Below are 13,554 nucleotides of genomic sequence, written 5' to 3'. Positions count from 1 at the left end.
CAGATAGAGCATACCATTTTATAAAACTGCTTTCAAATGTTCTTCTGTTATCTAATTGGTATCATTCTCTTGTTGAAATGCTTACCTACGTAGGCTCAGCAGCGACAATGCACTACTGGTACCTAACTGCTGATAGGTGGCTGCAGATTTATGCCTCTTGTCATTGGCTTACCTGATGTGTTTAGCTAGCTCCCAGTAATGCATTGCTGCACTTTCAACTATGGATAACAATTTGACCATATAAGGAAATTGGAAAGATTTTTTAAAATTGTAAACTGTATCTGAATCATAAAAGAAAAATTGTGTTTTATATTCTTTTAAATATAAACGTAGCTTTAATTAGACTTTTTTTGGGGGAATGTTTTTCATACGATGATGTATATCGGTAATATCTGACAATTTTAAAGGGACCTTTCTAGTGTAAAAATGTCATCAGAGCATTTTATTTTATAACCAGTTGCTGGCTTTTGCTATGTATTTAACCTCTGAATAGGGTTTAATCACACAGTCAAAGTTGTGCTCCTGTGCCAGTTAAGATGATACAGCTGGTTAGACATGAGAAACCGTTATACATGCGTATGCTCTGATCATTGGCTGCATCCTGATCTGGGTGTTTTAAAAGTTCAACTCAGATTCAGAAGGTTTAAAGATTTAGCCAAAGAAACTTGTTTAAAAATAAAATGTTCTAATATACAGTATGGGTGTCCTTTAATTAAACCATTAATGTAATCTGCCTGGTAAACGTGTCCGTGGGTATTCTGTAATGGCACTTATGATGCTGAGTTTGTCCCTGAGCATTTATACTGGTTAGGTTCAGCACCGTGTGTAATCACAGGCACTGACATTTCTTGTGTATTATAGAAAAAACATATTTGTGTTGATTCATATTATAGTTTTTTTTTTTGTTTTTCCATAGCTTCTTCTTTTTTGTTTTTCCATAGCTTCTTTTTTTTTGTTTTTCCATAGCTTCTTTTTTTTTGTTTTTCCATAGCTTCTTTTTTTTTGTTTTTCCATAGCTTCTTTTTTTTTTTTTTTTTTTTTTTTTTTTTTCTCCTGACACTTTGTGTCAGATCTTAAAGTCTCATGTAAAGTTGTACACAAAGCCTCAACTGTGTGTAGTGTTTGACATGTGAACAGGCTCTAGTGCTGGTGACACATTTATGTAGCCACTAACTTTTATATCCATAAAGCATTATTTATTTTTGTGGAAATTTGTAGTTTTTGATGATGGAGATGAAAGGACTTTAAGGCGAACATCACTGTGCTTGAAGGGGGAAAGGCATTTTGCAGAGAGTGAGGTAAAAAATAACTTTATTGTCCAAACTTACTTTTATATAACATAACATTTATTTGATATATCTATTTGTAATTTTTTATTTTTTTTCTTCTATAACTCCATAGACCTTGGACCAACTTCCATTAACAAATCCAGAACATTTTGGCACTCCAGTAATTGGGAAAAAATCAAATAGGGGAAGGAGATCCTCTCTTCCAATGTAAGTAATCATTTTTTATTTGTAATATTAGTATCTTGTAGATGTTTTATTAATCGGGGCATTTGCTCATGTTTTTATTTTTTATCAATACAGTTTATAGAACCACTGCTCTCTTGTATGACTTTAAAAATATGATTAATGTAATGGTTCTTCTGATACCCTTTTGCTGATAAATGCTGAATCATTTTGAAATATTTCATTCAATTAGTGGCGCGTAACAAATCTAGCAACCTCTTGGTATAAACTAGAGAGGTAACAGTAAGGCCGTATGAAGGACTATTTATACTTCTTCCCCTGGGAGCGATGAGCACTCCGAGGGTACCAATCACACTAACGTGAACTCTGAGGACTGTTTAAGTTACCATGGAGATTACTCCTTTCCCAGTTGTTACCTTATATAATAAGTACAGACGCTTTCTGGATATCAATTTGTAATTCTTTCATTCAGAACCTATTTTTATTTTTTTATACACCAGATATTTATTATAATAAAAACCAAAGGATTGCGCATTTCTATTTTTGCTTTCCTTGAATATGTAAAGTTTACGGCATGGACATAAGTAGAAACAAGATCTTTCTATAAGACTGTAGAGCAGCCGTGTTTGTATGTATTTGTGGGCCCTGGTTTGCCTGCACCAACTTCATGTAGATGTTTAAAGGTGACGTGCTGTTTTCATGTATATTTGTATGTAAATTAACTATAGGAATAAAAGTTGTTAGTTGCAGCTAGTGTGTTAATTAGCAGTTTGATTACTAAAAGTGCTTGTTATAAACAGCGTAAACTTGCTTTCTCTAGTAAACCACCATGTGTTTAAACCATTCATTGACTTAAGTAGCCGAGCATCAGGGCACATGAAAATAATCTGCTTCTTCAACTGTAGGACAGAGGATGAAAAAGAAGAGGAAAGCAGTGAAGACGAAGATGAAGATGTGAAACGTGTTGGTGATGAACTCCTGGGCAAAGTAGTGTGTGTGAACTGTAACCCTGAAAAAGACACAGAGTGGTATCCAGCTCTGGTAGGTTCAGTTTGCTTCTATTTAAGCATTACTGGGAGCTGGCTGTTGATTGGTGGTTGCACACATATGCTTCTTGTTATTGGCTCACAGATGTGTTCAGCTAGCTCCCAGTAGTGCTTTTGTTGCATAGTTATATCCAGGCAGCTGTGCAATAATAAAGTGCTCTAATACATTGTTTCCTTTTTACACTTTAATGTATCTGTACATAAGAACAGCCAGCAAATCACCCTGTGATCTGCTACTTCTGATTAAACACATTTTTGTTTGATTCAGTAATTCTAGGTATTTTCTAAAGCAAAAATTCAATTCTCTAATTTGATGTCATTTTTGCGTTACTGACTGTAAAATATGACTTTTACCCCCACAAATGGGTTAAACATATAGGTAAAGTCCTCCTCAGTAGCTGCAAGACTTGTGATGCGCTACATACAACTGCTGCTCCTGATTGGCTGGCCAGCTTTTGCCTGCTTGCAGTTCTGGAGTAGGGATTTAGGTATGTGTTTAATCCCTTTGGATGGGGTTAAACACACAGTAAGATACGGTCATTCGCATGGAGTAGAACATTTATGTTTTGTATTAGTGTCCATTTTATTTGTTTTTAATATAAATGTTTGGGTTTAGATTTTTATTTTGGTATCAAAAATATCACAATATGTATAGAGCTGTGTTTGCATAACCTGCATTAAAGTTTGAGTTGTGACATATTTGTTATTTCCGCTGTGTAATGTGCGTTGGGATCCTCTCTGTTAGTGGTTTCTGCTGTTTGGTGCAATAATAATCCTGCAAACAAAAGGATCTTGACATGAATGTTATGCACAAGGTTTTATGTATCACTTCCTAGTGTTCTCCACAGAACATTTTATCAGACTTATGAAGTAGCCAGGCGGGGGAAGTGTAATAGTCTGCTATCCAAAGCACACATTAACATAAATGTAATGATCATTTGTGCAATAAAAATTTGAACATTTTTAATATTAACTCATTTGAGCTTAAAAATGGCTAAAATTTTAGCCGGGTGGTCGGTAAAATCAGCCGCGTGGTGCATCCGCTAAAACGTCCTGGGGGGAACTCTGACTTCCAGTATTGATGCCGTATTTTTTAAAAAATTTGCATGTTTGCCTCTTCATTTGCGAGTGTCTGGGAGCTGCTAAAAGGTAATCTCTTGAGACTTAAAGGGACAGTCAACACCAGTATTTTTGTTGTTTAAAAAGATAGATAATCCCTTTATTACCCATCTCCCAGTTTTGCATAACAGTTATATTAATACACTGTTTACCTCTGTAATAACCTTGTATCTAAGCCAATGCAGACTGTCCCCTTATTTCAGTTCTTTTGACAGACTTGCATTTTAGCCAATCAGTGCTGACTCCTAGGTAACTTCACATGCGTGAGCTCAATGTTATCTATATGACACACGTGATCTCTCTCTCTCTCGTAATGCATTGCTGCTCCTGATAACAAGAGAACAAAGAAAATTAGATAATAGAAATTTGAGAAGTTGTTTAAAGTTACATTTTCTATCTAAATCATGAATGTTTAATTCTGGTGTGTGTCCCTTTAACTGTAACGTACACTCACAAGAAATATTTTTAGTAGCATCCTATTACAATATTTTATGTACAATAAGAAGATCTTGTGTGGGTTTTTTTTTTATATATGTTAGCTCACCTTCAGAATGTGTGTTGGGGGTGAATTTGGTCCCCTGTGAAAAGGCTGAACAAACCCTATTTTAGATAAAAAAAAATTCTACTCCATTAGTTATGGGCTTTGTAACAGGTGTTAGTTTTAACTGGTGGTTGTGCAGTGTGCATGAGCTAAAATGTACTCCTAGGTCCTGTAAAAGGCTACAGTTTAACTAGATGCCGGCTTTTTACAGAGGAAAATAGCCCAGCTTCATGTTATTACAGACGTGACCGTTTCTACGTTCCTTCACTCTGCTCTGTTGTGTCATTTTATATTAAAACCAATATTTATCAAAATTCGAAGAGAAAAAAAGGACAACACACTTCTCTTATTCATTAAAGTTCCGCTCTTGTTTCCTCAAGTTGCTGTATTTGAACAATAACTAAAGTTTTAGAAGAACACCGACATGTCACAGAGTTAGTAATCTGTTTGCTAAGGGCCAATAGCACTATGTCCTGGCATTTGATCACTTGGAAGCTTTAGTATGAAGATCATAACTGGCATTGTGTCCTGGGCGTTTTGTCTGCCCAGCATCCCTTTTGTTATGATTTATCTGAAAAACCCTTTTTATCAGGGTTGAGTTAGCTATGTTAAGCCCCATTGCAACACCGCTGAATTTAGTTTTAACGGAGAGGCTGGCAGACTGATGTCATTGTCTGGTGCTTGTGGTGCAAATGTAGTGTATTAAAGGGACATTATACACTCATTTTTTCTTTGCATAAATGTTTTGTAGATCTATTCATACAGCCCATAAAGTTTTTTTGTTGTGTTTTTTTTTTTTTTTTAAATGTATAGTTTTGCTTATTTTTAAATAACATTGCTCTGATTTCCAGAGTACTAACCAAGCCCCAAAGTTTTATGAGAATACCGTCAGCTACCTTCTCCAACTTGCTCCTGTTTGTGTAAAGGGTCTTTTCATATGCAAAAGAAGGGAGAGGAGGGGGGGAGTGTCTTGTTTCCTACTTGCAGTGGGCTTTCCAGCAACCTTTTCAACAGAGCTAAACTGAGAGCTTCTACGTAATTTTTTAAACCGTTTTATACTGGATTTTTATATCAGTATCTGTGCATCTTATTCTTTATAGTAGTGTCTTTTACATCCATTCAAAATGAAATGCATAAACTAGCTTATACGTCCAATATAGCTATTCCAACAGGCCATGTATTCACAGTGCATTATAGGAAGTGTTAGTAAAGTCCAAATAGAATTTAGTTAAACCTATATCGGGAGTATAGTCGCACAACCTTTAGAATGAGAGATTGCAAAATACAAATGATCTGAGTTCTAATAATCTATGAGGTAGCCACCAATCAGCAAGCACTACACAGGGCGGGTTCTGAACCAAAAATGGGTCGACTACTAAGCTTACATTTCTGCTTTTTCAAATAAAGATAGCAAGAGAACGAATAAAAATTGATAATAGGAGTAAATTAGAACGTTTCTAAAAAGTGCTCTATCTGAATTATAAAAGAAAAGGATTGGGATTAGTATCCCTTTAATGCCTCAATTTCTTAGCAGTTTTACATCCTTTTCTAAAGCCATTTTTACATTTTTGTACTCATTGCTATAAACATCAGCTGTGATCTGTTTTTATTAGTGAGGATAACAACAGTTAACCTTCATGTCCTGTTAGGATGTCGGTGAGGATTGGTCTCTGAAACAGCTCACACCATATGGTTGAAACTAAATAGGGCCAATAGTATGTTTTGTTTAAAAATCCATTGATGGAAATAGATGGTTTAAGGAGAAAATGTGTTTTGACTTTAATGTCCCTTTAAATCTGTTTGGTTAAAGGGAGTTGCGTGCTTGCCAGAAGCTGCGTTTTTCAATATTGACTTACAAATTCTTCTATCAAGAGAGAATTAGTTGTGGAAAACAATATAAACTGCATATTTTAAATTGAGTATTTTGATGATTACGGTGTTTAATTGTATATTTTTTTTCTTTATTTAAGGTTGTATCTCCCAGCTGCAATGATGATTCTACAGTGAAAAAAGACCAGTGTTTAGTTCGATCATTTGTAGATACCAAATTGTAAGTAGTTTAAATGTTACTGCTTTTAATTTATATGCAAAATGTGTATATTTATGAGGTGAATGCCTAAAAACCATAATTCAGAAACTCCTATAACATTCGAGTTGTCTAATCTGTACCAATAAAAACGCAACACAAGATGACCATTTGCAGTGGCTACAGGTTTAACAAAAAGCTACAGTTGTGACTGAGATAAATCAGATATTTTAGTAAAAAGTTAGACACAGAATTCAAAATGAAACTTTCACTATTTAGATGGATTGGACAATATAAGAGAACTTTCCAGTCTACTAATATTCACTGTTAATGTTTGCAGAGGTAGACTCAGGAGTGTGAATGTATCTTGAACGCTATATGTATAAGTTTGCAAACACTGCTACCATATAGTACTTGTTCCCTAGCCTACCTAAGTATGCTCTAGGCATGTGCAAATTGCCTTTTTCCCGGCATGTGTTTATGGCAAGTGGCAACCAAACAAATATAAACACAATTTATACATTCCATTTTAAAGAAACAATATGAACACATTTTGTATTGCTGTCACCTGCTGCAGGACTTTACATATCATGGCACAGATGTTGTAGAATCTTGCTCTTGTTGTTTGATTATTCTGCGTACAATAGCACTTCTGCCTCCTAAGTGTTGCTGACTCAATAATAATAATATTCCTAGCTCCTAATTCTCAGCCCCTGCAGCAAATTAATTCAAGTATGCCTGGGATTTGCATAAGGCTATTCTGTGCATTAGTTCCACTTTGTAGAGGAATATGAGCAGACTTTTCTACAGTTCTCTAAGTTTTTTGTTTATGCTTTGTGTAGCAGATTTAAATTGCTTTAGTTTATTTATATTTTTTTCTTGTCCTAAAGCCATTCAGTTGCAAGGAAAGACCTTCATGAACTTGATATTAACATACTGAAATCTGTTCATTCTTCTAACCAAGGTGAGTTAACAAACAAATGATTTGCTCTCTGACCGAAAACTCTGTAAAACACTTTTGCCAAACTGCGTTGGTTTTGTGTTGGGTTTTAGCTTGAAATCCTTATAAAGTTCTTATCTTAAAGGGACATAATACTCATATGCTAAATCACTTCAAACTGATGCAGTATAACTGTAAAAAGCTGACAGGAAAATATCACCTTAGCATCTCTATGTAAAAAAGAAAGATATTTTACCTCACAATCTCCTAAGTTCTGTGTAAAAAGTTATACTCCGCTGCTCCCAGCTACAGGTAAAAAAAATAAAATAAATAATAATGAAGAAATGAACAGCAGCCAATCGGCATCAGCAGTGCTGAGGTCATGAACTCTCTTACTGTGATTTCACTTAACTCTCATGAGATTTCATAGTAAACTTCCTTAAAATGAATAGGGAAATGAGATGAGGCACGTAAGCTCACTCCCTTAGCTGTCCCGGGACAGACATACTGATTTGCTGCTTAGAAGTCCTTTACAATGGGATGTGGTTACTGAGGAATTTTTGAGGTAAAATATCTTTCTTTTTTACATAGAGATGTTCAGGTGATATTTTCTAGTCGGCTTTTTACAGCTATGCTGCATCACTTTCATGTGGTTAAACATTTGGGTATCATGGCCCTTTAAACAAAATGACTATACGTTACCTGTATATGCCTATATAATTCTTTGTTCTGTTAATTTTTTTATGACCTATATTTGCGTACGTTGCACTGTAAGTCTGTAGATTTAAAATAAATTACTTTTACTACAAAGTATTAACCGCACAACTCCCCGCAGGGATTCAGCAGGTTGTTTTGCAACTCCCTAGCAAACAAAGGGGGGTAACTGATCAGTATGAATACCTGTTGTGGAGCATTAGTTTGCCCAGTTATTTATACATTTGGCCTGTTTGCAGTGAAGGAGTCTTGTAGTAGACTGATATCCTTTAATTCCTGAGCGTCCCTGTGTAAAGCCATTACTCCAGGAATTTATGATGCCAGCACTCATGGCTTTTCTTTAGAATCTCATGTACTGGGGGTCCCCGACTACAGTTAAAATTCACTAAAGGGTCCCAAGCAAATGCCCATATTCTATCTTTTACATTTACTTTTTCTCATTTTGAACACAAATGATCTAATTCTGGTCTTAAATACTAATAATAGTTTATAAATAATAACAAAATAGTTAATTGTGCATAGTAAAAAAAAAAATCTAATGCACAATTTCATTATTTCTTTATTTTGCCCACTGCTCATATAATTTACATCTAGAATTTGTTGGTTTTTCAACCTTCCCCCTCTATAGAAACTGGAGTGCATCTAGCATTATTTATAACACACTGACCTTGCTACACAATAACTGCTTAATTAGTGCATGAGCTCATTAAAGGGACATTCTACAGTAAAACATTTGTGCATAAATGTTTTATAGATTTATTTATTTAGCCCATCTGGGCGTGTTTTGGTAAAAAATTATAGTTTTTGTTTATTTTTAAATAACATTGTGCTGATTTTCAGACGCCTAACCAAGCCTCAAAGTTTTAGATGTATACTGATGTATTGCTTCTGTTTGTATAATGGGTCTTTTATATGCAGGGGAGGGTCTGCTCTCAGCCCTTTTCACTGGGTGTCCCAGCCTAACCTCATCAACAGTGCTAAACAGGGAGCCTCTAAGTATGTTTTTAAAAGGTTTTATACTGGATTTTTAGATCCGTATCTGCACATATTTTTCTTTATAGAAAATAAAAAAAACGTATCGGCTCTTATGATATCTAAAGTATACACATGCAACAAAATATAATAAGAAATGTGAATAAAAATAAATATAAAAAAAAACAAACAAACAAGTAAACTCAGGCAAAATATATGAAATCAATACTGGGTGGTCCCCCAAAAGTAAATGTGCATAAGCAAAAACTTGTAAGAGATGGACAGTGGCATGTAACATAAACCCCCAATGTCCAAAAAGTTAAAAAATGTGCCACCACTGGTGTGAGACCATACAGACAGTACTTGTTGGCTCCTTTCCTAGGAGTGGGGAAATGAGATACGGTAATCCCAAAAGCAGTGCCGCTCTCCAAGCAGGAGGAGTTTGGTGGAAACACTCCCTGGATGAACTAGACAAAAACAAGAGAAGACAGCGCACACGCTTCTCCAAGTGTAGACGTTTAATTGCACTCAAATAGCGCAAGGTAAAAGAACACTTACAGTGTGTATGAGATAAATAGCATATAAAAGCAACTCAAACTGCAACACACGTCCCACCTGGTACCTCTATGAAGCGATCAGTCCAATCCTGTTAGTATAGTATTGCAAGATTAGCGGAAATTCCCCTAGACTGCCACAGTCAAAACTCGTCTCAGGTGAAGATGTTGACGGTTAGTTGTAGGCTTGGGTGTTAGGTTTCCGTAACGTACAGTCTCCAGTGTAGATCGCACTAAGGATTGCCGGGTTGTGTCAAACTTCCTCTCATATTATTCTTTAAAGTAGTGTCTATTACATGCAGTTAAATAAAAAATGGTGTATACTACCCCTTTAACATCTGTCCCTATTTGACCAAGACAAATGTATCTGAGGCTTTGTTATTAGCCTGGTCTAGAGATGTTCATTCAGAGGCAGCCCTTCGTGTCACTTGGCTTTTTTCATTACAAAATTCATTCTTGTACAACATGAACATGCTAATATTTGGATTTTGCACAAATTGTGGCGTGTCGCTGTTACACAAGAATGAATATGCCAACAAAAATAGCTGAGCAGCACCAAGGACCATCTTTTGCATTTGGAGGTTCATGAGACCTCAGGATGCACATCTCTTCCCTGGACTACTGATATATCTAAACAATGTAAATTTAGCTAATAGAATTAAAGGGACACTGAACCCAAATTTTTATTTCATTCAGATAGAGCAGACATTTTAAGCAACTTTCTAATTTGCAAATACCGTACTCGCGTAAGCAATATTTTGCTCTCCACTCGTAATCTCGCCCAAAATATTAATCTAGCAAGTATTGGCGTAATTTCTTGTTACTCTAGAACTGTTGTTAGCTGTAAAATTGTTATGTTTGCAAGATTTGCCGGTGTTGAATGTGCAGAATTACAAACAAACAAAATCCCTATTGGATTCCAGGTATGCAAGAAGCCTTCGCTTTTGTGAAGTCTCGGACTGTTCCTGAGAACTGGAAAATGGACATGAATGAAATCCTGGAGTCTTCCTGTAGTGAAGATGAAGATGGAGCGCCAGACCTCAGCGATGGGGAACAGGGCAAAGGTGTAGAGGAAGAAGCAGAGGTAATTAATGGTTTAAAAACATGATGTTTTTCCAACTGCTGCCAGCTCGTAATTTATGTGTTTATACTTTAGGGAAGAGAAGGGAAATAGGTGATAGGATAGTAACGTATCTGCAAACTGATTCAATTCAGTTACTTTTGATTCACTTTTATTAATTTACTTAATCTGTTTGGGTTAGTGTTTGTTTTTACTATTTATGATGATGATTTTTTGCTATGGTTGGTGTATGTGCTATTTATGAAAATTGTTTTCCAATGTACGTACGTATATGTGTATGTGTATATATATATATATATATCTCCCAAAAACACCAGGATTTTCACCAAGACTTGTAGTCAAATGTATTAATAAATTTGACTACAAGTCTTTGTGAAAATTCTGGTTTGTTGCTGTTTTTTTCTATATCTATTATTTACAAGCTGAACAGCTAGGTGGTTGACCCTAGGAGGGCGGAGATATATTATGTTATACACTGGTTAGTTAACGTCCTTGTTTACAATGAATCCTCCAATCATAGTTGTCAGGTAGCAGTGCAGCATCATATGTGCCTGCCGTTGTATTTTAATAGGGTGTTAAACCATTTGAGATTGTAATCTAAAATGTTCAGTTATGTGTAGTAAAAGAACACAACTTTCCAGTATACTTTAAATAATTATTTATTGTATCCTCTTTTCCTTTAATAAAATTATGAAAATTGTGGTCCTTCCACTTCCTGTTAATAGTGCACATTTTAGACTTATCACTGCTATTCCAATGCAGTAATTGGTTGCACACTCTAGTGGCCATTTTCTTACTGTCCCTGATTGGCCTCATCAGTGAAGGAAACCTAAGTTCCAACATGGCACCGCCCACTGTTTTATGGACACTAAAACTTTAAACTTATTTTTTCAATATTTAAGCAACAAATATAATTTAAAAAATACAACTGCATTATTCTAAGGTTAATCTTTGCTTTGAATACAGCATTCTATCTAGCATGTATTTATTGTTGAATGTCTCTTTAAGAGCACACAGGAAGCCCCTTTTGGGGGGGGGATTTGAAATGCAAGTAAGAACATTGTGAAACTGAGCCCTTGCTAGCCATACTGCTCAGAAGCATCTCACTAGAGTGACCCTTATGTTAAATTCAGGAGAGATTCTTGCTAAAATACTGAGATTAGCTGCTATAAAAAATGACTTATAGGGGCCGATTTATGAAAGTTGGAGTGAACATGATACGATGTAACGTATCATGTCCACCGCACATCGATCATTGATAAATGCAGACAGCATACGCTGTCGACATTTATCATTGCACAAGCAGTTCTTGTAAAATGCCGCCCCCTGCAGATTGGCCGCTAGCAGGGGGTGTCAATCGGCCCGATCGTATGGGATCAGGCGTATTGATGTCCGCAGCCTCAGAGCAGATGAGCAAGTTATTAAGCAGCAGGCTTCATTACTCCTGTTTCGGACGAGCCTGAAGACTCGCCCAGAAACAGGGGCATCAAGCTCCATTCGGAGCTTGATAATTTGGCCCGTAGTGTTAGTATAAAGACCACTTCATTGCATCAATGGAGAAATGCAGTGCAGTACTAAATATCTGTAATATATTTATAATATAGTTAGTAATAATCTCTCCCTTTTTAAAGGGACAGTCAACACCTGACACAACCGGATTCCATATGTTTGTAACGCAAACAAAGATCCACCTTCTCTATTACCTCTATCTTTGTCCTAGGAATCCTTCCAAATACATACGTTAATGTAGTCGAAATATGGCCGCCAAATTCCCCCCACGGTTACGTACTAACCTTCTCTTTCAGTCCATCCTCCAATCAGAATGGAATCCTCAGTCAGAATCTTTACTCGTTCACGGTGTTTTGCGCATGCACAATTCAATAGGAACTAAAAAAGCGCTACATTATTCTCCCCAATAGTTTCCGACGTATTATATTTTAAACAGTACCATATTACTTAACACTGATCTAATTAATTGGATGTGTCAAGTCCGATTGCTGATTTACAAATGCGCATGCGCAATGACATATCGTGCGCGTCAATCCCTTCATAAACGAGCGTGATTTAGAAGTGAGATGGGGAAGAAGGAGGAGGGGGAGAAATAGGGAAGGGAGCCAGTGCCGGCGGATTTTCGTTTGCGTTACAAACCTATGGAATCCGGTTGTGTCGGGTGTTAACTGTCCCTTTTAATCAAGTATTATGTTCTGTTCTTGCCTTTTTTACATGCCCTTGGGTTATTATTATTATTATTATTGGTTATTTGTAGAGCGCCAACAGATTCCGCAAGGTTTTTATCTTTAGTATGTATAACAGCCAGTGCATGAGGGATTTGTGTTTTCAATGCAGTGAGAAATCACCTAGGTTGGGGCTGTTCTTGACTCATTCTTTTAGAGGGCAATATTTGCTCTTGCAGATGCCTGTTTTTTGCATGTAGGCCTGGATCATTACTTATGTAGGTCTGAACATATTCTGAGAAATACAGCTCCTAATCTCTCGGGCTGTTCCACACACTCATCCCTGACACCAAGACTGGTACCTTAACTGTCTTACGTAGTCTTGTATTTGATTCCCTACCTGACGTAGACTGGTGAATTGTATGATCTGTTATGTGGATCATAGTTCGTCTGTTGCTTATTACTTCTCATTTCGGTAAAATCTGTTAAGTGATGGTAAATCCAAGCATTTAACAAACGCTAGGATTTACCATCACTAAAAATCAAGTGGAGGTTAAGTGATCAAATATGTAAAAAAGAGTGCTAAACTCCTCCTGACTGTGCCGTTGCATAATCGCTAAACTCTGTGGCTCCTGTGCGCTCTAATTTTCCTCTACCCCATAAGAATACTGTAGCACGTCACTTCCGATGACGTAGAATCAGCTGTTTGAACGCAAATTCCTTTACAACGCAAGCTCTTCACTGCATCACCACATTATCCAGGGCCTCACCACATTCTAATCGCAGCAGTCCAGCATTCCTATGGGGTCGAGAACAAATCGGAGCAAAAATAGACCCCAACAGAAACTAATCTCTACAACGGAACTGCTTGCTAACCACACATATATACGGTGCACTGTAATTTCCCCATCTACA

The 13,554-nt window shown here is 36.4% G+C and overlaps 1 protein-coding gene across 3 annotated transcripts in view; it reads left to right on the top strand.

Moving 5' to 3' along the window:
* Positions 1–13,554, top strand: part of ARID4A (AT-rich interaction domain 4A) — a 79,150-nt gene that overhangs the window by 11,174 nt on the left and 54,422 nt on the right. For all 3 annotated transcript variants that reach the window (XM_053697316.1, XM_053697315.1, XM_053697317.1), the window contains exons 6-11: positions 1,219–1,298; positions 1,402–1,496; positions 2,378–2,513; positions 6,149–6,228; positions 7,095–7,168; positions 10,308–10,468. In XM_053697316.1, the coding sequence (XP_053553291.1) occupies positions 1,219–1,298; positions 1,402–1,496; positions 2,378–2,513; positions 6,149–6,228; positions 7,095–7,168; positions 10,308–10,468 (626 nt within the window). The remainder of the gene's footprint in view (positions 1–1,218; positions 1,299–1,401; positions 1,497–2,377; positions 2,514–6,148; positions 6,229–7,094; positions 7,169–10,307; positions 10,469–13,554) is intronic.

This window comes from Bombina bombina, chromosome 1, assembly GCF_027579735.1.
Source record: "Bombina bombina isolate aBomBom1 chromosome 1, aBomBom1.pri, whole genome shotgun sequence".
Taxonomy (NCBI): Eukaryota; Metazoa; Chordata; class Amphibia; order Anura; family Bombinatoridae; genus Bombina; species Bombina bombina.
Note: the sequence above shows the minus strand (reverse complement) of the source record. Positions and strands in the feature narration are given on the sequence as shown.